Here is a 22,670-nt window from a genome sequence, read left to right as displayed (position 1 = left end):
CACAAAACTTTTGAAAAAAATAACTTTAATTATCCTATACTTCTATTAACATAAAATCAACTATAAAATTCACTGACTCAATTCGATACCAATTGGAGATAACTTTCTTTCGAAATCCATACAAAACTCTATATTAAAAAAATTTAAAAAACCCACCCTAACTTCAATTAAAAATCTGTAAATTGTTCTTCCAAGCTTATACACCAATAAAGTTTATTTATGTGCTTCGAATTTGTTTTTCCATATCCCTCCATATATCCAATGTTAAACCATATTATTCTCATCGTGGTAGATATCCATCTTATCATCTCGAATGTAAGAGTATAATTTCACGTAGGCTACTTTTATTATCTTAAATTTAAATTTAAGCATAAAGTATTTATTAATCTCGAATTAAGAATATAATTTCACGTTTCGTTATTATTTTATTAATTTAAATTTAAATTTAAAAAGAAAGTATTTATTGATAGGAATTTAATTCAAAATAATATAGTGATAATATGTAATAATAAGTTGAGGAGATATAGGTGTTGGAGTAATTTTTATTATAGAAATATTTTAAGTATAATAATAATAATTGGATTTTTTTAATAATTTAATAAAAATATTTAGTTTTTTTTGTAAGATATTAATTTAACGAGTTGTTTTTAGTCTGATTTTCTGGAAGTTTTTAAGGTAAGTTTATCTGGTTTAATTTTTCTAAAATCTGATCAAAATTTATTGAAATCACAAGTTTAATAACTTTAAAGTTTTTACCCTAAATATTTTTTTGTGAGATTCCAACATCATCAAAATCCAAAAAAATTATACTAAAACCAATCCAAAAAATCATACCAAAAACAACTCCTTATTTTACATTTCATTCAAAGCCCTCCCTTTCTATGTATTTTATTACAGTGAAATTCATATTAGCTATATCTACATAAAACCCACTCAAATAATAACCACTCTTCCCTGCTACTCTAATTACTTCTGCAAATAATAAATTAATAATTAAAAAATTATATTGATTATTTTTTAAAATTTGATTCTTAAAAAAATAAAAAATATTTATGATTTTATAATTTTACGAATTCAAATTTATAAATATATAAAAACAACAACAACAAACTTAGAACATTCAAACAACATAAAATATATTATAAATAATATTAATTTAAAACATTTGATCTACGTTAATCATATGAGAAATAATAATAATTTTGTTGAATTGAGTCTTGTGTGATCCATATTAAGTTTAAGAGAATTTTTCAGCTTAAATCACAACATAAATCATTTGTCGATGCGTTTCGAACCAACTAGTGTAGTTCATGTCAGGGCAATGAACCACATTAGTTGGTTTTTCGAACCAACTAGTGTGGTGCATGTCAGGACAATGAACCACATTAGTTGCTTTGAAACGAGTAGACAAATGATTTATCTTGTGATTTACACTGAATAATAATTTGAACCACACTAGTTAGTTTGAAACGCGTCGACAAATAATTTATCTTGTGATTTAGACTGAATAATAATTTTCTTGTGATTTACTCTGAATAATAAATCGCCACGACCCTGGACACTAAATGCCATTAACATTAACATGTGAAGACGATCAATACAAGAGGGACTCGGGAGGATGCTCTCAGAATGCGAGGAAACACAGAATGTTCTAGATCACGGGTAGTTAAGAAGAATGTGTACCTTGTTCAGCGGGTTACTTAACAGCGAAGATATTCTCAAACTTCGTCCTATAAAGATGGATGTATAGAGTTTCAGAATGTTATATGTCTGCATCTGTTAAGGATCGTATGAGAAGAAGTGTAATTGATTGAAGGAGCCCAGAAAGAAAAGGAAAGAAGCAGGATGTATAGAAGCCGAAACAGATCCCGTAACAGAGGGATGCTATATATTCTAGCTTTGAATGTGGCCTCTGAGTTTTATCAATTGGATAGGAAACCCCCGGTCACAGCGGGCTTAATCGCAGCCAACACTCTAGTCTATCTGAGGCCCGGGGTGCTGGACGATCTGCTTCCTTCTTTAGATGAAGTCTGTCTCAATCCATATCTGGTTCTGAAGGTACGCCACAAACACCGATAATTTCAATTAGTTTAATATTTTTAAATCTTTTGTTCATAATACTCGAATTGAGTTTGGCAAAGCAATTAAACATATTCAAATATTTTCAGAATTGTGGCCAATAAATTCAGAATTAGGAAAAGATATGTTAGAATGTCAAGTCGCATTTTGAACTTGTACTTCTTCATCAAGGAGGGCAAGTATGGGTTCAATTTCAGCCTGTTCAATCTTTTCAACATAGAAACATGGTATCAGAGGTAGGTGTTGTGGTTGTTGGCAAGTTGTGGCGTGAAAAGTGAGGGGAGGGGAGTGTTGGAAAATGAATCCACGCTTCGAACTTGCTCTCTTTCATCAAGGAGGGCATGCTGTAGAGAGCACCATCTGTCCTGGGACAGTTCCTGGGTTCAACTCCAAGTCTGCCAATTTTTTCAAACACTATAACATGGTATCACTGCTGCGATCCTCCACAACAGCAGGGGCAGGCCTTGGGTTCAATTAGTAACCTGTCCAATGTTTTCAATTCTATAATTATCTCAAATTCCAATAACATAGAATTTTATGGTACACATCGAATTAATTTTCCTCTTATATTAGAATTTTGACCATGAAACAAATTCATTATGATTAAATTTGCAGTATCTAGCAATTTAGTTGTCAGTGTTAAAGATTCCGCAAATTTTGAACTTGTTCAAAATAATTGCTGAATGCCACCCTAAAGCAAGGTGTACAGTTTTCTGAATGTTTTACCTTTTTGTTGAGGTTTCAGCGGCAACGAACCTAAACATAATACAGAACCCAAAAAAAAGAATAGAATTGTTGAGAAGACGGGGATATACCTAAACAAATCTCTATTGTTAGAGAATTTGGGGAGTATGGTTTCAAAACTGAAAGGAAGCTGTATTGCCGTTTAACATTGTCATTAAAATCATAGTCACATGTCTCGTACCTGGGATTGAATTAGCAAAGCCGAAGAGTAATAATAGGGATTCGCCTCAAGAAACACTCAGAAAATAAAAATTTAGTAGACCCAAAAATTCCTCAGAACACACAATATTCTGTTTAAACTATATTAACGCCCGTTTAACGTTTGTTTCAACTTTGTTATTAAATCAGCAAATCGGTCAAACCTGCTCAACAAGTCAGGAGTCTTGGTTGAATTTATCCAGTGGTTAAACTTCTCGAGTCTGCTTGAGTTTGACCTGTTTCAAATTTTGACTTGGTATGGCCCAAATCAGCGGACTAGATAGCCTTAGCTAGCTTTAGAGGCAAGCCATAAAGACCCGCCAAGCACTGGACACACTTGTTTCCTTTCAATGCTTAACTTCATATGTAACGACCTTTTAATGGAATTTTAGTGCCTTGCTTTCACTAGAAGATTGGGCAAAGGTCAACTAAAAGATGAACAGTGTAACCTGAGAGAATGGACCTACCCGAGTTTCATTTTTGTTGTGATCCTAAACATTAACGACAATGAAGAAACAACATGACCGATAAATATGGAAGCAATTTTGTATTATACTATTAAAGAGGGAGTATGCCCTCAGAATGCCAGGAAGCACAGAATGTCTAGATCATGGGTAGTTAAGAAAAATGTGTACCTTATTCAGCTGATTTCATAACAGCGAAGATATTCTCAAGCTTCATCCTATAAACTTATAAAGGCAGTTGTATAGAGAGTTTCAGAATGTTATATGTCTGTATCTGTTAAGGGTGATAGGTTATTGATTGAAGGAGCCCAGAAAGAAAAGGAAAGAGACATCACATATAGAAGCTGAGGGAGATCCCGTAACAGAGGGATGCTATATCTTCTAGCTTTGCATGTGGCCTCTGAGCTTTGTCAGTTGACTGTTGGATAGGAAACCCCTGGTCACAGCGGGCTTAATTGCAGCCAACACTTTAGTTTGTCTGAGGACCGGGGTGCTGGACGATCTGCTTCCTTCTTTAGATGAGTTCTGTCTCCATCCATATCTGGTTCTAAGATACACTGCAAACCCCGATAATCTCAATTAGGTTTATATTTTAAAATCTTTTGTTCATAAAAAATTACTGTGCAAATAAAAAATTGGCCCAGTGTTGTTAAAATCCAATATTTTATCAAAATGTTTGCGATCTGTTTTTACTTCGCCACTTTTTTAAGTCACCTGAATATTTTTTTCAAATTATGTGGCAATATAATTTATGAAAGAATTTACCCTACAACAATTTGATAAAACTCGAATTGAGTGGGCAAAAGTGAATTAAGCATATTCAAGTATTTTCAGAATTGTGGCCAGTAAAAGTTCAGATTAGGAAAAGATTTTTAAAAAAAACACTGAAATGACATAGATGGTTCCACTAGGAAATGGAAGAAAATTTTAGCAAAAATCCAGCAAATCAGATGGATTGGGAGATTTAATGTTTCGAGGTGACAAATCCGCCCAGCCTAGCATAAGATCTACTCCCTCATTAGCCATCACCTAGTTCTTAGCATACCATGCTCTATCTAAATAAGAGGAACTTATGAGTGTCCTAACCCCAATGTAAAATAACTACTACATTTTAAGGGGTATTAGAAAGCATCAAGCAAGTTGGTTACCCAAGCTATGCAAGAAAGAAAAAGAAAAATCATTGAAATGAAAGACATGTACCATTTTATGTTGTAGATGGTAAAAAAATGTTGAGGAAGGGGATAACTCCAGTCCCCACGATTGCTCCCTTTTCACATCATTACACTCAAGATGTTGGACCTCATTCAATTGGTACCATGGCAGTGGCATCTTCCTTGAATTTTTTCCCATTCCATGTTCATCTTTATCAGTTGCACTTGTGGGTTGATGTGTCTTCCTAGGAACTATCCTTTCCTTTAGAGTTGGAAGCACTTAATAGGGCTCATTGGAAAAGATTTGTAAATCACTAAAAACATAATAACTGTGGAAAAAATTGCAAAAGATTTGGGACAATTTAAAGCTGGAAAAAGCCTAGAAGGAAATCTACTGTCATGAAGTATTCTTAGTACCCTCTAGCAAATAAGAGGAACTTATGAGTGTCCTACCCCATGTAAAATACTTTTTTAAGTTTTAGAAAGCTCAAGCAAGTAATGATGCAAGAAAGAAAAAGAAAAATTTGATGAAAGACTCAGATGGGTGGTAAAAATATTAAGGGTAACTGTCCCCACGATTGCTTTTTCACATCATTACACTCAAGATGTTGGACCTGGTACCATGGCAGTGACACTTTTACATGTTCACATCAGTTGAAGAGGTCTTCTAGGCCCTTTCCTGAGTTGCACTTATAGATTGGAATCCTAAACATAATGTGGTAACTTGTTTACAAATTATTAGCTAGAAACCATTGAGGGAAAGGCCCCCTAGCATTAATGTCCACTGATACTTTTATACATTCCAACCTAATGATGGATCATCGATCTAAGGGTATGTTTAGGTGGTTTATATCAGATGAGGGATGGCTGACACTTCTACCCATTGAAGGGAATCAGGCCCATGAGTGCACTTATGACCTTGCAACCATAATGTTGATGCAAAGATTAGCATTGCCCTTGAGGGAACCCCCTCATGGATGTATGACACCTCCTATACATCCAAATGCTGGAACATCGAGCTAAGAAGTTAAGTGTTACCGGGATTGATGATGTACCCCTTCTCAGGATACTCCTATATTGACCTTACACCTTCTTGATGGGTGTTGCCTTGTTCAAATGTCCAGATGAGGATGGTGAAGACTCGAGACACTTTGGGAGGGTTGGTACACCTTCTCTTGATGATGATGGCATGCACTAGGGTTGCAATGTCACTCATGCGAACCCTAGGATGATGATGTGTGGCTTCTTGATGATGACATCTTGGATGGGGATTTTTGGCTTGCAGATGCATCTTTTCACATTGATGAGATGTCTTGAAGTGAGGAGCACTCTTTGACCCTTCTTGGCATCTTGCTCGATGTAGATGCTCACTTTATGAGGATGTTGTCATGTCTCAGAGCTACCTTTCCCACACGTGAAGAAAAGAGTTATTTATTATGTTTTATCATCATGTAAGGCTATTTTTAGGTCAGCTTGTGACCTTTTAGCCTTGTTGAACACTTAAGTCATGTTTTGAGGCTTTTACTTATCACTTAGACTTAATTCGAATTGGTTACCCTCATATAAGTAGAGGGGTGTCAAACTAGGATGGATAATTGTAATTTGTCACACACTCAATTTTCTCTGTTGCAAAGAGTGCGCACTAGTTCTTGGATTCAGTGGTTATGAATTGTTGTGGGGAGGATATAAAGTTCTGCATGCTGTAAATCTACATACGCTTGATATCCTAACTTATAACAACATCATATAAGTTGACGATGGCTTGTGGAAAACTTTACTTGAACATCTATCGAGTTTATCTTGGCCTCCAAGGCTTTTTCAGTGCTTTCCTCCAATCCATTTTCTCTTTTCCACCCCCCAACCTCTCTTTATTGAAGACCTTTATAAAGCGTATAATTTGCAAGGTCCTGAGAAAGCCAATTGGCTTAGGATCATTTGGTCATCTAATTTCTAAGCCTTGTTGGGGAAGCCTCATTTCTGGGGATAATATATAACTACAAAACAGCAGGGGAAAAGCCACCAAGGTGACAATGGTGGCTTATCTTGTTGCTACCCTAGGACCTAGAGTGCCTAGTGAGGCTTTGCACTAAGCTGCTGGATTTTGCAGTAACGTGCAACATAGGAAAGAAATAGAACATGTGAGGGCTATGACTTAACAAGCAACAATGGTAAAAGGAGCAAGAGAGGGGAAGTTTCACTTGTTCGGAAAAATCCCCTTCCATGATTTCATTGGTGGCTTCAGCATATGAAGCCTTCAAAATATGCCAATTCAAGGGTGGCTGTACCTGTGCAATTGAGCATTGGCTGGCATTGTTGAGAGAGAATCATCTATTGCCCTTGCTCACTATGTGGTGGTGGTGGCATTAAACACCCATGTTGAGCCACGTGCTTGGGGACCCAACTAAGACAGGGGACTTTTGTGATGGGTTATAATTACTTGTTGAGCTGATTTTCCCTCTTGCATGAGGGGATAGCGGTTACATGCTGAGATAGAGACAAGTTCCATAGTGACTCCTGGCCAATGTGAAGGCTGGCAAGGGATCTTTTGGTCTAGCATGTCGGCTAGTAAAGCCATTCAACTTGCACTGTTTCCTGTGGATGCCTACAGCTGTTACACTTTTCCATGCTTAGCATGTAGGCTAGTGTGGTTTCCTGTGAGTATCTATGGAGACATACCTGTGAGATTTGAACCTGTGAGTAAGTGGCCAGTTCATGGTCTTGACCAGGGGTTTGCATTGAAACCCTTTTGCTGGGTGGATTTGGAGTAAAAATCATTCATTGGCAACCATTCCACATGTTCAATGTTGATTGCATATAAGTGTCTATCTTATTTGTGTGTTGTATTTTGCAGACTAGATTCTATGCTTTTTATATATTGAGTTTATGTGCTTAACTGAAATACTTGCAAGTTGTTCCCTCATAAATGACTATGTAGTATCATATTATGGAATCTGGATGTATGAGGTCTGTGGAGCTGCATCTCCTGTATAGAGGCAACAATATTTCTATTTAAACATAGAATATTATTTTTTGTTATAGCCATTATATATATATATATATATATATATATATATATATATATATATCAAAGTTAACATTTAAGTGTTACCCATGTACTTGACAACATTCCCATCATACTGGACTCTAGAGCACTTCGTTGCTATCAGTGCAATGATCCCCTCTTCAACAATACTATCCTCAATTACTTTTATAAACTCCACTTTATAAAGGAAATGAAATAAAATAAAATAATATCAATATCTAATTTTCAGTAAAAATGTGTAGCTTAGCTTTGGCTGTCTGATCAATATTTTTTATTCTTTGCAATCCTATAATCTTGTAGAGAGCCGTTATCTGTATATATAGATGGATTATTACTATGATTATGATAGTTATCTTGCTTTCACTTTTTCCATCCTGTTGATGTAAACTAACTGGCATGGAAGTCCTTGAGGAAGTACAAAATATAATTTTCAATTGTAATTGTTTATAACGTTATATTTCATCATGGAAATGCGTCATTCATAATGAGTATGATATACCAATCACAAAAAATGAAAATAAGATGGAGATGAGATGCTTTGAATTCAGTGTCCATGTACCCAAAGGTCGTTCATAAGGGATACCATGGGTCCTGACCTCCAAAGCATCTATATAATTATGGAGAACTTAAACCAATCATCTACCAGGTAAGCATCTAATACCGAAGGTGTACTATCATGTGAGAACGAACTGATAATGAGACTTCATTCTGAAATATAGGAAGCCACTTTCTGCTGCAATTCTGCATGCTATAAAGATAAAAATACTTTAGTCTTCAAATTCTAACACTTAAAAGAGTAAAGCATCATTTGCAGCTTCAAAAGGGCAGGTAATGGGGCAACAGTGATTTATATTTTTAATGTTACCCTATGAAAGTACTAGAATAAAATCTTGGGAGATGCTGAGGAGGTTAAATGAAGGTATCTCCTTTGGGATCAAAGTTTTGGGGAGGCTCGCTAACGTCTTTAGATATTCATCAGTTCCAAGAACTTGTTAAGTTTGTTTTGAAACCAATGGATACTTGTATTTGAAGGTAGATGACGAACGGCAGAAGAATGACTCGACTCTATATCTCCACAATCTATCTTTCAAAAAATTTGTATATAGGAAAAGACACGAAAGAGACTGCATTCTGTTTATCATTATAGGAGATTAAGGCACATAATGAGCTTTTTAAGACTCTAGGTAGTGAATAGTACCTAACCTTGATGTTGTAGCAAACTGAGCACTGAAGTCTGAGGTGTATATATATATATTGATTTTTTAAAATTGGAATATATTTAAACTTAGCTGAAGTTGCTAAGGACAAACCCTGCTGACCCATGGGAATTCTTAGGACATTTGACATGTGAATATGCAGATTTCAGAAGTTAAATACTGCAATTAGCAAAGCAGAGATTATACTTTAAGGTCTTGGTTAGGGAAATCCATGTAAGAAAAAACTATCCAGCATTTGCTACATTGACGTCCTATGGCTAGCACTCTCTACAACAGTGTGGGGGCTCTCTACCTTTGGATATGCACCCAATACTGGCTGAGTAATAATCCCCTAACCTGTCAACAGAAAGGTAAACTTTGATAGAACTTGTCTCTGACGTGCTCATCAATGATCAGAATTTATTCTCATTCTTAGATAGAGTGGGATTGTGATTGTTTCAGGGAAATCATGTGTGGAGGTTCTCATTTCAATTTTTAAATCTGTGAAGCAAAGAATATGCCTTTGGATTCTAGCAGTGTTTTCCTCATTTCAATTTTTACATCTGTGAAGCAAAGAATATGCCTTTGGATTCTAGCAGTGTTTTCAACCAATCTAGCTTCACTTTGCAAAATCCAGTTATCCAAATGAGCAGAGGCCGAAGTATGGTGTGGAGGAATCACAAGGGTGCAAGCCTGAGCATAGGATGTTCTTCAACAAACCAACATACCCTTAAATCTAAGATTTCAATTCTTGCTGCTGAAGTTCAAATTGTACATTCATAGTTTTGTTGGTTTTTAGAATATAAGACATCATATATTAAAATTCAGCTGTTTCTTTCAAGAGGAGGTTACAGTTTAGCATTTTTGTTAACTTCCTAAGCATTTTAGCTTACACTTCTTTTATAATAGTTAACCTCCACAGTCTTTTGCTACCCATGCCTCCTTCAACAGGAGTTGATTGTTTGTGATTGTTTGGGTGTTTGTTGCAGAATAAGGATTTGAAGCGGCTATTTTTATCAGCTTTCTACCATCTGGACGAGTCACATCTTGTATATAACATGCTTTCCTTGTTGTGGAAGGGGGTACAATTAGAAAGGATGATGGGAAGCACTGAATTTGCCTCCATGGTTGCTGTGTTGCTTGGTTTGTCACATGGGATTGTGGTAGTCACAGCAAAGGTGCTGGCAACTTTCTTTGATTACCCATACCCCTTAACCTCAGAATGTGCAGTTGGATTTTCGGCGGTGCTCTTTGCTTTGAAAGTGGTTCTCAATTCTAACTCCCCAAATCTTACTTATGCATACGGAGTGGTTGTTCCTGCACGATATGCTGCGTGGGCAGAGTTACTACTGATCCAAATGTATGTTCCTGGAGTTTCATTCCTTGGCCACCTTAGTGGCATTTTTGCAGGGATCCTCTACCTCCGTTTCAGGAGATTTTTCTCTGGTAGCAATCCTTTGCCCCCAATTATCAGGAAATTAACATGGATTATAGGCTGGCCTCTGAGATTCTTTCAAGGCCAGTTCATTGGCTACAGAAGACCTACTTTTGGTCATGGAAGAGTAGGTGGAAGAGTTCCTGGCGCAGCTGGAAATGTGAACGCAGTATGGCGCTGCCCAAGATGTACTTTTGACAACAACATTTATCTCGACACCTGTGAGATGTGTGGTACAAGGCACGGAGATGTCGATTTTAGCGCTTCAGCTCCACACTTTAACCCGACAGCACCTGCTGGTACCTCTGACGACTTGTCCTTGGAGGAACTGCGACGTCTTCGGCTTGAACGTTTTAATACATGAAAACATGTGGTTGTTTAAAATTGTATTTTTTTTTTTTCAGAAACAAAAAGCGAAATTGTATTATATTGAGTGTATATAACTGCTCCAGATAGTACATTTACATGCTAATTGAGGAAGCTAAGAACATATGACACAAAACCAGAGGAAGAGATCCTCTGAGAACACCTCCAGTATAACTAGGAGGATGATCAGAGATATATATAGTCATTCATACCATACAAAAGCTTGAAAACCAAAAAGGTAAATAAAAACAGACCTGAAGGACATAAGCAAGAGATTAAAAGCCAGGGATAGGAAAATAGTGGGGAGGCAAATTTGCACCCAATAACTGTTTTTTACCCATGGTGGCTGGGGCGGTTGGCTTTCGCACCCCCAGCCGCGTTCGACTCCTGCGGGAGGTCATTTGTTCCGATGATATTCCTCACGCTTCGGCAATCAATCTGCTGGCTTCGGCCACATCTGTTGTATGTTGATGATGCTCTTCTCGCTTCGGCGTATATCTGCTGGCTTCGGCCTCATATGTTGTATGTTGATTCTTCAGCGGGAATTCTCTCCCCCACTGAAAAAAAAAAAAAAAAAAAAAAAAAAAAAAAAAAAAAAAAAAAAAAAAAAAAAAAACTGTTTTTTACCCTTTAATCTTTTAAAATTTTAGCAATTTTTAATTGGCATGGTGTGTATTTGTTGAATTATTACTTTTTATCAGGGCATGTAATAAGTGAGGGGAGGGGCTCTTATTTCTGGGGCGAAAGGTACATGTCGTCAAGCACATACTCCCTTTTCAACAATAACAGATAACTAATAATGCACTGGGTGTTATTTCATTTTCAACAATAACTAATGACATACAGTACAGAAATGTCGCAGATTATTTCTTTTATTCTAAAAATGAAATGAAATAATATTATCAAGGCATAACTCTGTTTATCTTTTTGATGCCAATTTGAAGATCAAATGGCTGATCAGAGGGAGCGGGAGCGGAGCCATCGCCTGCGACGTGTCGAACCAACTGAACATACAGCTTCCAGGCGCCCCACAGCCACCCAATACCGGTCTACGAAGTGATATCTTGACTATGCGCCAACTTCCGGCTGTCTATGCGAGGGCCAGACACGTCTTTCGGACATGCAGTAAGTGGGAGGTGGGCATCATCTACAGGGTCTAGTTAAAACTTCCGCTCTTCGTCATATGCTCTTTTACTGCGTTGGATTTGCTTTTCTGTTGTTTTCCTGCTTCATGCCAGCTCCGCCACCTTATCTTGGCTTTGAGCTCTGTCAGCTCGAGCTCTTTTCTCTAATTTGAACCCAGTTTCCGCCACCTTCTTCGTCCCAGATGCTATTTAAACTTCTGTAATCTCCCTAACGGAGCTCTGCCCCAGCTCTGTTTCTCTATCCTGTTCAGAAAGCTTTTCTTTTACCTCTGTTTTGCTGGCTGGATGGCGGTTGTATGGTTCATGTGGTGCGTACGCTTCGGGTGTTTTGGCTCTGGCTCCAGGTTAGTGAAAGTTTTTTCCTTGGCATAACTCTGTGTTTTTATAATTTTATTCTTATACATTTCTGCTTGCTATGGTTTTAGAATTCAAGGATGCATGCCTCTCTAATCTAGCTTTAAGTAGTTCTTCTGCTGTTAAAGCTTTGGATTTTGGCTTGAATGTCAATGGCACAGTTTTAGTGGTTTCAGCTCATATGTCCAAAACGTAGTAAGTTCAGGATGATTAAATCATTTTTTCACAGACTCAGGAATATAATTGTCATATACAAACCTTGCAATGATGTAAGGTTTAAGATTGGCTATTGGTGGTGTATTGTTAAAGTCTATTGTTGCTGTCTGCTCTGTGATGAGCCTTCTGCATAGCTCCTAGGGTCTTCCTCAGAGGTCCTTGTAAAAATTTTGAATAATTTAACACATATTCAACAGAGATTATCCTGATCATGTACTATTGCGGAATACATACACAATACATAAGCTCCTCTACGTTGATCATAAATATAGCATCATCAATAACAATAAAACATCAAGAGCATTCACACATTAACACAGTATGTAACCCGGGGAAAGCATCTCGCTAAAAACCCCAACTATCTGTATATTAATGATTGAGAACATGTAACATTACAAAGTACAATGCTTATCACAAGCAATCCAGTACCAGCTCCACCTGTTACACACAATACAGCTCAGATCTGATCTCCAAATCTATTCCACTGCTTGCCTGCCTCCACTGCTCAATACCTGCTCAAGAACTGATGAGAATGGCTTACCAAACTCGTATTTCACCTCAAAATAATCACTCACACTTTGTTGGACGTGAGCAAAGGCTACAATACTGGGCAAATACGTGAGCAAACTCATTGGCATACTCAATCCCTTGATTGTGCAAGATCTGGTGCACAACTATAGTCACAACTGATAGCAATCTGATTCTCTACCACCTGTCCCTGTTGAACTGAACATGCACTGACATGCAATTGAGTTAACTGATGTATTCATTAGTTGCATCATGAGTTAATAATTAGTTTAACAACTCATCATTAGTCTATTTGCAGTTAGACTAATTACAACTAGTTTAACCAAGTCAAACTGAACACAACTCCATCAACTCCACAATCAACTCCACCAAACTCAACTGATTGAGTTCTAACTGAAGTCATGCATGCAACAACTCAACTGACTCATAAGAAAAGCGTATTTCCTTCTGACAGCTGCATGTGCCACCTCTGTAGCTCAAACTGAAGTGCTCCAAGAGAATAAGAACAAGTTTATAGTCCAAATATTATTATGAGATAATAATATTTGACTTTTCTATTTTTGATAGCCAGTCTAAAAATAGACTTTGATCACTCACACTGTGATCACTCACACTTTGATCAAAAATAGAAGTCCATCTATTTTTCCCAACTTGACCAATCATCCATAAACAGCAACCTGCAATCCATAGACATGATCCATATGTCTAAAAATAGACATAGTCTAAAAATAGACTTGCGCCAAAAATAGCCTGCGGGCCCACTTAGTGAAGGCGACTCTTTTCACTAAGCTCCATCATCTTGTTGCAATCTCAACACTCCCTCTCGACAAGATATGGATTATCAACAACCCCTATCCTGCCTCGGTGGTACTCGAATTTGCTCCTGGTGAGAGCCTTCGTCAGAATATCAGCATTCTGATCCTCCGTTGGAATGTACGAAAGTAACATGATCCTCCGCTGCACACAATCTCTGATATGATGGTACTTGATGTGCTTGGACCCGAAAAACCCGACCAGGATCATCCTCATCCACACAGACCTTTGCTTCCTGCTGTACCAAGAAACTACTGTCGATCCAATACTGAAGACCCCTCTTGATGTGCTCTTTCTGTCCGTTGGGCTCCCTGCCCAATCTGCATCCGTGAAGTCACATAGCTTCACCTCATCCTCTTGTCTGTACCACAAACCATATCCCGATGTGCCTCTCAAGTAGCGCAATACATGCTTGCCCGCCTTCCAGAAGAGCTTGGTAGGCTTAACCATAGCTTGTGAACGCTGGTTAACTGCATAGCATATATCAGGTCGTGTATTGACCAAATACATCAGCGACCCCACCAAGTGTCGATAAATAGTGGCATCCACTTCTTCTCCCGAAGTGGCATCCTCCTTCCTCCAACCTCTAGGAAGAGGAGTATCAACAGGCTTGCAGCCATGCATGTTGAACTTCTCTAGTATCTCCCGAGCATACTTGCCCTGAGAAACAAACAGTCCACCACTGCGTTGCCATATTTCCAATCCTAGGAAATAGTGAAGGAGGCCCAAGTCCTTCATCTCAAACTCTGTAGCAAGATCCTTCTTGCATGACAGTATCAACAGCTCATCACCCGTTAGAATCAAATCATCAACATACAGTACAATGATAAGCAACTTACCCTCCACCACAATCTGGTATAGGTTAGGATCCGCCTCGCTCTTGGAGAATCCGAGTCCTGTGAAATAGTTGTCTATCCGTGTGTACCAAGCACATGGTGCTTGCTTCAACCCATACAGCGCTCTCTTGAGCCTGCACACATGCGACTCGCTGCTGAAGACCTCAAAGCCTTCGGGCTGCTCAATGTACACCTCCTCCTCAATGACTCCGTTGAGGAACGCAGTCTTCACATCCATCTGATGAATGTGCCATCCCATCTGCGCTGAGAGAGCAAGAATCGTCCGTATGGAAGAATACCTTGCGACAGGTGCAAAGATCTCCTCATAATCGATCCCCTCAATCTGTGAAAAGCCTCGGGCAACAAATCTTGCCTTGTACTTCTCCACACTCCCGTCAGCTGCCTGCTTAACTTTGTAGATCCATCTCGAACCCACCACTGATTTCCCTTCCGGTCTAGGAACAATCTCCCATGCATTGTTTCTGACAATAGAATCATACTCTTCCACCATGGCGTCTACCCATGCGGGATCCTCCACAGTTTCCTCGAAAGAGGATGGCTCAGTCACAACACACTTGCTCATAAGAGCCATGTATCCAGTGTACCGATCAGGTGACTGTCTCTGCCTGCGTTGGGCTGTAGGTGGTCCTACAACTTTCTCTGCATCTTGAGCCAGTTGCTCAGCTTCTGTCAAGCGCTTTTGCCCTCTGATGGTTGGCGCTGCATGAGTGGACTTGTCCACTCCATGAACCTCATCCTGTGGTTGATCCACATCCTGAAGTTCATCCTTAGGAACTAATAGCTCCTCATCTGCATGCAAGTGTAGCTCCCTCTCAAGCGAACACTTCATGGCTTTCTCCTCCTGAAATTTTATATCCCATCGCACAACAGTTTTACCACTGTCTGGCAAATACACACGATAGTTGTGGGGCGTATCAGTGTACCACACAAATATCCCAACCTCTACGGTCGGCTCCAACTTTTTTTTGGCATCCTTCGTCACATGCATGTAAACGTTAGCACCAAAAATTCTCAAATGAGAAAGATCAGGCTTCTTACTAAAATAAGCCTCCTCGGGTGTACTCATGCCAAGTATCCTATGAGGACAACGGTTCTGCACATAAACTGTTGTATTGCATGCTTCCGCCCACAAGTGAAGGGGTAGGCCCTGATCATGCAACATTGCCCGTGCAGCACCCACGATCGTTCTGTTCTTCCGCTCAGCTATCCCGTTTTGTTGTGGGTTATGGGGAGCTATGAGCTTTCTACGAATCCCTTCTGCCTTGCAGAAATCCTTGAACTCGTCCGAGATGTATTCACCACCATTATCGCTCCTAAGAGCCTTCACCTTCTTCCCCAACTCCTTCTCGACCAGTGCTTTGAATTCACAGAACTTTGAATATGTCTCGCTCTTCTTCTGCATGAAGAAGATCCAGCACTTACGAGAGAAATCATCAACAAAAATCACATAATACCTGTGTTTTGTTGTCGAAGCAACTGAGAAAGGTCCACACATGTCTGTGTGAATTCTCTCAAGGATCGTCATGGCGCGACTATCCTTCTCGTGAAAGGTGGCTTTCACAAACTTCCCCAAAGTACACCCCTTGCACCGATCTGACTGCGCAAGTGTGCCTTTAGGAAGCCCTGTAGTGATCTGCTGCAGTATCTTCAAGGCTCCATGGTGAAGGTGACCCAATCTCCTGTGCCACAACTCGCCATCATCCCGGCTCACCAATCCTTCTGCCTTGCTTGCCATTGCTGCGCATCCATCTACATGCAACTGATAAAGGTTCCTCACTCGAACCCCTATCTTCCGGGTCTCACCAGTTGTCTTGCTACGAAGGAAAGCCTTTCCCTCACTGAAAACAACATCATACCCCTTGTCTTCTAACATCGCCACATAGATGAGATTTTTCGTCAATCCTGGAACATGCATGACTTCCTTCAATACGAAGGGTTTACCAGACTCCCTCTCAAAGGAAATGGTACCGATACCGATCGCACTGTATCTACCATCATCGCCCATCTCGATGTGCACTCCAAGATCTTTGTCCTCCAGATCAGAGAACAAATCTCTATCTCCCGTCATGTGAAAAGACGCACCACTTTCCAAGAACCACACTGATCCCATCACACTTGAAACCAAGCATGCGATCAATGAAAAATCAAGCTCAAACTGTGAGGCTAGAGCCTCTCCTGCTGAAGATCCAGCAGCCTGCTTGTTCTTTTTCTTCTGTGGACAATTAGTGGCATAGTGTCCGTGCTGGTGACAGTGAAAACACTTCACCTTGGACATGTCCTGCTTCTTGCCTTTCGCACCAGACTGAGAAGCTTTCTTGTTCTTCCCCTTCTTTGCTTTGGCAGCCAAAGCGCAATTCTCTTCATCAGATACCTTTGATGAAGATCCATTCTTACCTTTATTGTTTTTGAGTTTATCCTTGAGCGCCAGGTCGCTCTTGCTTTGGAATAACATTTGCAATCCGTTGAAAGACATTTCGACAACATTGCTGCAAATTCGATTTTCCACCAGCTCCAAACTCAACCGCCTCCGATCTAAAATTCGTGAGAACACAATATTTCTCGTACAGAGATTGACTGTATGGGCATTCACCAGATATCTCACCTTCCAAAGGAAGGATGAATCCAAAGGCTACCTGGCCCGATTACAGACTCTGCCTGAAGAAATAGAATGTAAACACTTCCTGAATAGTAGATCTGATGATCAACAACTCCGATACCATGTAGAAACTTTTTCTACAATTATCTAGCTCGCTCTGATATCATGTAAAAGTTTTGAATAATTTAACACATATTCAACAGAGATTATCCTGATCATGTACTATTGCGGAATACATACACAATACATAAGCTCCTCTACGTTGATCATCAATATAGCAGCATCAATAACAACAAAACATCAAGAGCATTCACACATTAACACAGTATGTAACCCGGGGAAAGCATCTCGCTAAAAACCCCAACTATCTGTATATTAATGATTGAGAACATGTAACATTACAAAGTACAATGCTTATCACAAGCAATCTAGTACCAGCTCCACCTGTTACACACAATACAGCTCAGATCTGATCTCCAAATCTATTCCACTGCTTGCCTGCCTCCATTGCTCAATACCTGCTCAAGAACTGATGAGAATGGCTTACCAAACTCGTATTTCACCTCAAAATAATCACTCACACTTTGTTGGACGTGAGCAAAGGCTACAATACTGGGCAAATACGTGAGCAAACTCATTGGCATACTCAATCCCTTGATTGTGCAAGATCTGGTGCACAACTATAGTCACAACTGATAGCAATCTGATTCTCTACCACCTGTCCCTGTTGAACTGAACATGCACTGACATGCAACTGAGTTAACTGATGCATTCATTAGTTGCATCATGAGTTAATAATTAGTTTAACAACTCATCATTAGTCTATTTGCAGTTAGACTAATTACAACTAGTTTAACCAAGTCAAACTGAACACAACTCCATCAACTCCACAATCAACTCCACCAAACTCAACTGATTGAGTTCTAACTGAAGTCATGCATGCAACAACTCAACTGACTCATAAGAAAAGCATATTTCCTTCTAACAGCTGCATGTACCACCTCTGTAGCTCAAACTGAAGTGCTCCAAGAGAATAAGATCAAGTTTATAGTCCAAATATTATTATGAGATAATAATATTTGACTTTTCTATTTTTGACAGCCAGTCTAAAAATAGACTTTGATCACTCACACTGTGATCACTCACACTTTGATTAAAAATAGAAGTCCATCTATTTTTCCCAACTTGACCAATCATCCATAAACAACAACCTGCAATCCGTAGACATGATCCATATGTCTAAAAATAGACTTGCGCCAAAAATAGCCTGCGGGCCCACTTAGTGAAGGCGACTCTTTTCACTAAGCTCCATCATCTTGTTGCAATCTCAACAGTCTTGGTATCGATTTCCGGCATCTCCAGGTTTTCCTTTTCCAATAGCTGGTCAGAGTTACGTCATTTCCCGATTGTTCAAATTGGTCCAGGCATTATGGTGAAAGTAAAGTCAGCTTAAATTCCCGGTACGTATCCTTACACCTAAATCCGGGAATATATCCGTTTCGGGATTTCGGGTGGTATGGACGTTGCCTTCTGAGCTCAGAAGCAGAAGTTTCTGTCACGAATTGTACTTGTTCTCTCTCTTCCTGTGTCCTTTATCCTCTCCCTATTTGCTTTGGTCATTTATTTCCCATTGGGTGAGTCAGAAAGGGTGGTAGGTTCCAACTGATATTCGGTCCTCTTCTGAAAATTGGATCTTTCTGGATCGTCCTCATTTTTCGAGGACTCCTTTTTTGGCGGTGAATGGAGGGGGTCTATGACTCCATCGCATCGGAAGACCTTGTCAATGCTGCCGTGGACGCTGAACATGCCTGGTCTGCTGCCACTCTGGCAACTTTGGATGATTTGGTGATCAAACCATCCACGTCAAGGGACGGCACCAGCAAAAAGGGTATGGACCGCAATTATAACAAGCAGCACAAACCTGCCAAAACCTCCCCTCCACCTCAGTCGATAAGAATCGAGATTGCTCAGCTTGATGAAAGAATAGACAACCTTCAACACAAGGCACTTATTGGGAAATGGCATTTCCAAAAATGTCTGACATCGACATGAGGAAATGGTTGGCTAACTTTTGGAAACCAATTATTGGTTATATTCCGGTAATCTCAAGCCTCATGAGAGAGTGGTATTGTTTCCATTTCTTAAATGCTGCAGACGCTGAAGCCATCCAGAGCCGGCCATGGGTATTCAAGAGGAGTTTTCTTGCTCTGTATAGATGGTACATTGGCTTTAATCCTTTGAAAAACACTCCAGTAAATAATCTAATTTGGGTAAAATGCCCGAATCTTCCCCTGGAACTCTGGTCTAATGAAACTCTGGAGATGATTGGTAATGCTATTGGTCGTTTTGTCTACGTCGATCCCTGGTGCTTGGGTGAAAGGGACAAACGAATAGCATGGATTCTTATTCAAAGGTCGTTTAGGGGTGGCTATCCTGACCATATTCAGATTAGCTGGAAGAATCAAATCATTAATCAAAGGCTGGATTTTTGGGGTATACCTTTTAGGTGTGCTGCCTGCAGGAGAACGGGTCATTTAGTTAAAAACTGTCCTAGTGCTAAATTATATGCATATAGACGGTTCAGCAAAAAGTCATTTCTCAATGGTAGTCAATCCTCTCCCAACTCTCCGTCTTTTCCGCGCCACAGTCCAAGAAGTCCAGTGCCTCATCGTGATCATCGTGATCTTTCGGCTGACCCTTCTATGCGCCCGCAATCCGTCCCTGGTCGTTCGTCATCCGCTAATAGCCCTATCACCTGTATCAAAACAGGGCTCCATAGTTCCCCTTTTGCAGAGCCTAGAGAGGATTGCCCTGTTCCATCTCCGTCTCCCATGCATCAGAAGGATTTCATCTCTGACTCTCATCCTGGGCCTTCGAAAGGGGTAGACTTCTCTGTGGGTTCTATTCCCATCTCCATTTCATCCTCGTCTCCGCATCCGGAACGTGCTGATCCGCACGTCAACAAAGGGAAAAATCTATGTGTTGGACCGACTCCTTTAAACTCCCCGACATCATCTCCGGTTAATCTTTTTGATAGTGATTTGGATCATATGCTTAATAGGGAATCTCTTGAACTGGAGCCGCTCACGATTCATAAGCCTGGTCCAAGTCTCGTGCATGTTATAAGCCCGGATTTGGCTAGAAACATCACGGTCCGGAAGAAATGTAGAGGTGGTAGCAGACATTTTAGAGGGAGAACTATAGTATCAAATGAAGGTATTAGAAATTTGTCTCTGATTGAGGTGCCTATCCTTGATGTCTCTGAATCACAGCCCCTTAGAGCGAGTATGGCTGCTGAATCACCTAAATGATCCCCATTATATCCTTCAATATTCGGGGTCTTGGCGTTGATCCTAAATTCATAACGCTAAAAAATTTCTTTTTCCATTCCAGGGCTGCAATTATCCTTATTCAGGAAACAATGCACAAGAAGGAGGATAATTTTACTTATTTCAGGAAAATGCTTCCCACTTGGTTCATGGTTGCTACAGAGGCAAATGACTTATCTGGCGGTATGGCTACTCTATGGGATCCTACTCGGGTTAAAGCAAAGGCGTATAAATGCTGTGATGGGATTATAATCACGGCTTCAATCAGAGGATGTGCCTTTCCCATTAATATTCTCAATCTTTATGCGCCATATAAATCCCGCATTTCATTTTGGAATAGGTTCTTTACTTCAGATCTGCTTGATATTAACAATCTCCTTATAGCTGGCGACATGAATGCGGTTTCATCACAGCGGGATTAATATCAACCATATTCCTATTGAGCATCTCAGAATTAATAAGGTCAAATGGCAGAGTGGGCGGGGCTTATATAGCAAAAAGACTTGATTGGGTTCTTGTTCATTTTAGCCTCATCGATAAAATGGGTATGCCAAGGCTATCTGTGGAAAATGTTATGATTTCGGATCACAGTCCTATCCTTCTAACCTGGCCTGCAAATCTTTTCAGAAGAGGATACTCTTTTAAGTTTGACAGAGGTCTCCTTCAAGATTCTGCGTTCAATGAATACATTCAAAATGCATGGAAATTGATAAAGGACAGGGATAAACAATTTATCTTCTCTACCTTCAGGGAAAAATTGGCTGAGTTAAGGGGTTTGGTGAAAAAATGGCAATTTCAAAAACATCAGAAGGATAAAAAGGACCTTCAGAGGATTCAACAAGAATTGGATTCGGTGTTGGCCTCAACAGACTACTCCACATGCTCTTTTGAGATGAAGTGTCGTATTAGGAATCTGGAGAAGGAGAAACACAGTTTGTTGAAACAGGAGGAAGCTAAATGGAGGCTCAAAAGCAGAGCTTTATGGATGCAGGAAGGAGATAAAAACACGAAGTTTTTCCATAAATATGCTAATGCAAGGAGAGCAAGGAATTTCATATGGAAAATAAAGGACGATAAGGGTGGTTATGCTGTCTCCCAGGAGGATATTACAAAGCAGGCCATTGGTTTCTTCTCGAAACAATATTGCAGGAGTAATGATATTGCTTTCAACGACATCAGATGGAGCATTGACTTGGTGCCAGAAATGTTTGATCAAGAAAAGAATGAAGCTTTGTTTAGTCCAGTTTCTGAAAATGAACTTCTTGATGTTATGAAATCATTTAAGAAGGATAAATCCCCTGGTCCTGACGGATGGACAATAGATTTCCTGATCCATTTCTTCGACCTCTTCAAAATGGATCTGCTCAGCATGGTGGAAGCATCCAAACTATCGGGCAACATTCACAACCATACCACGTCCACTCTCATTGCTCTTATTCCTAAGAAGGGAGAGCCTGAATCTTTTTTGGACTTCAGGCCCATCTCCCTATGCAACATAACTTTCAAGATTATTACAAAGATTATAGCAGAAAGAATTAAAGGGACTCTGGCATCCTGTCTCTCTCCTAATCAACATGCTTTTTTAAAGGGCCGTAATATTCTTGATGTCGTCGCCAGTACACAAGAATGCTTACATTCTATGTCTGTGCATAAAACTAATGCAGCTATCATGAAAATTGACCTTCAGAAAGCATATGATGTTTTGGACTGGGGATATATGCAATGTCTTCTCGCAAAAATCGGTCTGAATCCGGGCCCTATTCGATGGATAATGGCTTGTATCGAAAATGTTAACTATGTTGTTCTGGTTAATGGCCTTCCCTCTCCTTTCTTTCGGGCGGAAAGGGGCCTTCAACAGGGCTGTCCACTGTCGCCTCTCCTATTCATATTGGCCATAAATGCTTTGAGTTTGCACATCAACCGCGCAGTGGAGGAAAAAGCTTATGTTCCGGTCAAGATCTGTAAGCAAATACATATCTCTCATAATCTGTTTGTAGACGACGTATTGTTATTTGCTATGCTATCTAAAGCATCCTGGATGTGCATTAAGTCTATTCTTGACCGCTTTCAAAGGGCCTCTGGGCTTGCCATCAATAAGGCCAAATCGGTCCTGTATCATAATGAAACAGATGAGATCACGACATCTTGGATCTCCC

General features: G+C 39.7%; 1 protein-coding gene across 1 annotated transcript; it reads left to right on the top strand.

The window, feature by feature from the left end:
• Positions 1-1,552: 1,552 nt before the first annotated feature.
• LOC149248468 (rhomboid-like protein 14, mitochondrial) lies at positions 1,553-10,815 on the top strand. Its single transcript, XM_089458453.1, has 2 exons — positions 1,553-2,058; positions 9,865-10,815. Exons 1-2 carry the CDS (start codon positions 1,846-1,848, stop codon positions 10,672-10,674), a joined length of 1,023 nt encoding a protein of 340 aa, XP_089314579.1. The 5' UTR covers positions 1,553-1,845; the 3' UTR covers positions 10,675-10,815.
• Positions 10,816-22,670: the final 11,855 nt, after the last annotated feature.

Source organism: Pinus tabuliformis, chromosome 7 (assembly GCF_031772625.1).
Source record: "Pinus tabuliformis cultivar Carrire ecotype Pingquan chromosome 7, CPIR1, whole genome shotgun sequence".
In the NCBI taxonomy this organism is placed as follows: domain Eukaryota; kingdom Viridiplantae; phylum Streptophyta; class Pinopsida; order Pinales; family Pinaceae; genus Pinus; species Pinus tabuliformis.
Note: the sequence above shows the minus strand (reverse complement) of the source record. Positions and strands in the feature narration are given on the sequence as shown.

Bases quoted from the DNA above. Each gene is read 5' to 3' on its own strand.
- LOC149248468 (XM_089458453.1), top strand. From the start codon at position 1,846: ATGTATAGAAGCCGAAACAGATCCCGTAACAGAGGGATGCTATATATT. The intron at 2,059-9,864 runs GTACGCCACAAA...TGTTTGTTGCAG, and splicing joins ATCCATATCTGGTTCTGAAG to AATAAGGATTTGAAGCGGCT.